Genomic DNA, 3298 nt, shown 5'->3' with positions numbered 1-3298 from the left:
CATGAACCCCTCATCTGGGCCCCACATGTCATTGCTGGCTGGGACTAGAGAGTCATTATTGACACAGTGTAATAGAACAACCAAGTCAAGTAAATGTTTTCATTATTGATTTTAGGTTATGTAAAGTGTGGTGCCGAAATCAAATTTCCCAACATAACTCCCCTGCTTTTCCTGCGTGGGTTTAGAGATAAGATTAGGATTGGTAGTGGGTTTTGGAGATAGGAGCCAATCAGATAGCAGTCTCTTCTGTGTATGAACCAAATAAAAGTAGAGAAATCATAATCTGGTATTAAAGACAAGCATTTGTTGTTCTGCTGAGACCTGTAGAGTCCTTGGACGTGAAAGACTTCATAAAGGGTGAGATTTTTCAGCCTTTCAATACTAAATTTCACTCTGTTCCACAAAGGTATGGTTTCAGAAAATGGATCATTTGGAATGCTTTTTTAGTGTATTTGTTTGTTTGTTTTCTTTGTTGTGTACTTTGTTTTAGCTTTTTAGTTTGACTTGGATTGGAAATGTGGGGCTTTCTGATTACAATATAAAAACAGGCAAAAAAAAAAAAGTCCTAAACAAAATGCATAAAGAATTTATAATGCATATAGGAATAAAGTGTTTTGTTTTTTTTTTGTTTTTTTTTTTGTTCTGTGTCTTCATGTTTTGGCAGGTGTGCAGTAGTACTGGTGGATTTCAGTAACAATGGCAGTCCAGCCTCTTTGTCTGTTTTTCTTTCTTCTCTTTGTTCTGGATGCTTCAGGTAATTGTTGTGAAGTGTATTTTGTGTAGTTTTATTCTATAAACACAGTTTAGCTCAAATCTCATTGACTGTTAGATTGGGCTCAGACATACAATTGTAATGTGATGATTTAAATTCTTTATATATGTACTCTTTCTTTTATTTTATTATTTCAGAGGCAGCACCTCTTAATGGCACGTGCAATGGTGAGATATTGATGCTGTCTTTTAGTGTGTTACATTTGTTCTGCCTAGTTGCAGTGACAGAAGCAGGACCGTCGCTAGTGGGGTGAAAGTGGATGACGATTAAAGGGACCCATGTCCGTGAACAGAGCCGAACGCAGCTCTCCGTTGTGTCCTCCTGCACCTGAGCGAACAAAAACACCTCGCCAGTTTAAACATACAAATTTAGAAAAGCTTACTTCAGTACCCACACTGAACACCAAATTGAGATTTGCCTCTTCCTGCTTTCGAACTGACACAATGCATAAAATATGATGTTGAAATAGCCATCTTGGTGAGCACTCTTAAAAAAAAATGTTGTCTTAAGTGAATGTAAACAGTTGAGTAGGAAACTGCATGTGTATCATTAAATTGGATATACTGTCTCTTAAATGGACCATGCCTAAACTATCAGCTGCTGTCGGTGTCTTTTTGTTATTCCAAGAAATCTCTGCTCTTTACTGAATTACTTTGATATTTTAACAAAAATGTATCTATTTTAAATTTATACAGTGAAGTCTATGTGATTATTCGCTCTCCGTACCTGGACACGTAAAAACTTAGACATTGTTAAATTTGTATGTTTGGTCTAATTTATTTATTTATTGTGTGTGTATGTGTGTGTGTTATTTACACTATTTGAAACAGGGACAATGGATACAAACTGCACAGAGGCGACCCTGGAAACAAAGACAGAAGGATGTGTGTGTACGTATCAATCTGATATCAGTTTAATGAAAATACAAAAGGATTGAAGCAGCAATAATACTAACAAAACTTTCTTATAGCAACCTGTGACAATGGATGGTCTGCATTTGATTGTAGATGTATACGCGTTTTTAACGCCAAGCTTCCCTGGATTGAGGCAGAGGTATGAGATGCCATCATATAGATTCCTTCATCTTGAAGACTTGACATTTTTAATTAGTTATCAATAGTTTTTATATCATGCTCTCCTTAGAAAAAGTGTTTGGGCTACGATGGGAACCTGGCCTCTGTACACTCCTATGAGGAGTACGCCTTCATACAGAACCTGATTATAATGCAAAATCAAGATTCAACTGAGGCCTGGATAGGAGGCCATGACGCTGTTTCAGTATGTTTGTTTTAAATTAATTAATTGTATTTTATTTTAATAGATTTGTGCAGCATCTTTGTCAGTGGCCACATTTTTTTATTAATTTTTTTTTACCTGTGCAATTTGTTTTATATATAAATATGAAATAATGCCATAAAGGTGTGTGATGGAAAACTGAGTGTCTTTTCTGGTGTTCTGTACACAGAAGGGTACATGGCTCTGGAGTGATGGGTCCAAAATGAACCTAGATATATGGGCTCCTGGACAACCTGATAATCCAAGAAAGAACTGTATTGGGATCAATTATGGCCGTAAGTGTCTTTAATGTTCATGAAATATTATGACCATTGTTTTTATACGGTCTTATAGAACCGTAGTAATCTCAATTCAAATAACCAAATGTCAAATAGCCAGATGTAGAACCCCATTTTAACTACACCTAATGTTTGTGAAATGTTTAGAACTAATAGAACAGAACTGGTTGTATTATCTAAACAAGCATTACATTTCATTAGATTACTTATATTGTAACAATAGCATATATTTTTGTTCCTTTTTGCTACAGCCACGAAACAATGGAATAACAACGAATGCTATCGTCCAATGGCTTTTGTGTGTATGAAGAAATAAACACCAGCATTTAAGTCTCATGTTAATTTGGATTGTCTAATTGTCTTGCATCAAAGGAATAGTTGACCAAAGACAATACTTACAACAATACTTGCCCTCAGTCGATCCAAGATAAAGATGAGTTCTTCATCAGAACAGATTTGAAGAAATATAACTTCACATCGCTTGCTTACCAAGGGATCCTCTGCAGTGAATGGATGCCATCAGAGCGAGAGCTTAAACAATACAACAATAATCCACACGACTCCAGTCCATCAGTTAATGTCTTGTGAAGTGAAAGGCTACAAGTTTGTAATCGGTTTTTCATTTTTTGGAAAACTCCTTTAATGAATCCTCAATAAATATGAAGCAGTTGCATTGAGTTGTTTTGTTTCTGTGAGGTTCTGTCTCATGCCACATATCAGATGTGCATTTTCTAAAACAGATTCCTGAAGGTTTTAGGTAAACTTTGGATCTGTGTAAATAAAATTCTGCATCAGCGCTGCTTTGCTTTGTCATGCCAATGTGTTATTATAGAAATTATATACTATTGGCTAAAGACAAACAACTGATGTGAGGAATTACAATGCATGAATTCAGCTGATAGACTTGAATTTCAAGGATTATTGTTTGTGTGTTTATCTGCAAACACACATA

At 35.6% G+C, this 3298-nt stretch overlaps 1 protein-coding gene across 1 annotated transcript; it reads left to right on the top strand.

The window, feature by feature from the left end:
- Nucleotides 1–226: 226 nt before the first annotated feature.
- LOC141338587 (galactose-specific lectin nattectin-like) lies at nucleotides 227–3023 on the top strand. Its single transcript, XM_073844184.1, has 8 exons — nucleotides 227–357; nucleotides 665–754; nucleotides 910–939; nucleotides 1603–1662; nucleotides 1743–1825; nucleotides 1916–2050; nucleotides 2238–2343; nucleotides 2598–3023. Exons 2-8 carry the CDS (start codon nucleotides 697–699, stop codon nucleotides 2660–2662), a joined length of 537 nt encoding a protein of 178 aa, XP_073700285.1. The 5' UTR covers nucleotides 227–357; nucleotides 665–696; the 3' UTR covers nucleotides 2663–3023.
- The last annotated feature ends 275 nt before the right edge of the window (nucleotides 3024–3298 follow it).

The sequence above is a fragment of the Garra rufa genome, chromosome 1 (genome assembly GCF_049309525.1).
Source record: "Garra rufa chromosome 1, GarRuf1.0, whole genome shotgun sequence".
Taxonomy (NCBI): Eukaryota; Metazoa; Chordata; class Actinopteri; order Cypriniformes; family Cyprinidae; genus Garra; species Garra rufa.
The sequence above is the reverse complement of the archived record's forward strand: the minus strand, read 5'-3'. Positions and strand labels throughout refer to the sequence as shown.

Coding starts and splice junctions, on each gene's coding strand:
- LOC141338587 (XM_073844184.1), top strand. CDS start 697: ATGGCAGTCCAGCCTCTTTGTCTGTTTTTCTTTCTTCTCTTTGTTCTG. Junction 1,826..1,915: donor TTCCCTGGATTGAGGCAGAG/GTATGAGATGCC, acceptor TGCTCTCCTTAG/AAAAAGTGTTTGGGCTACGA. Junction 2,051..2,237: donor GAGGCCATGACGCTGTTTCA/GTATGTTTGTTT, acceptor TTCTGTACACAG/AAGGGTACATGGCTCTGGAG.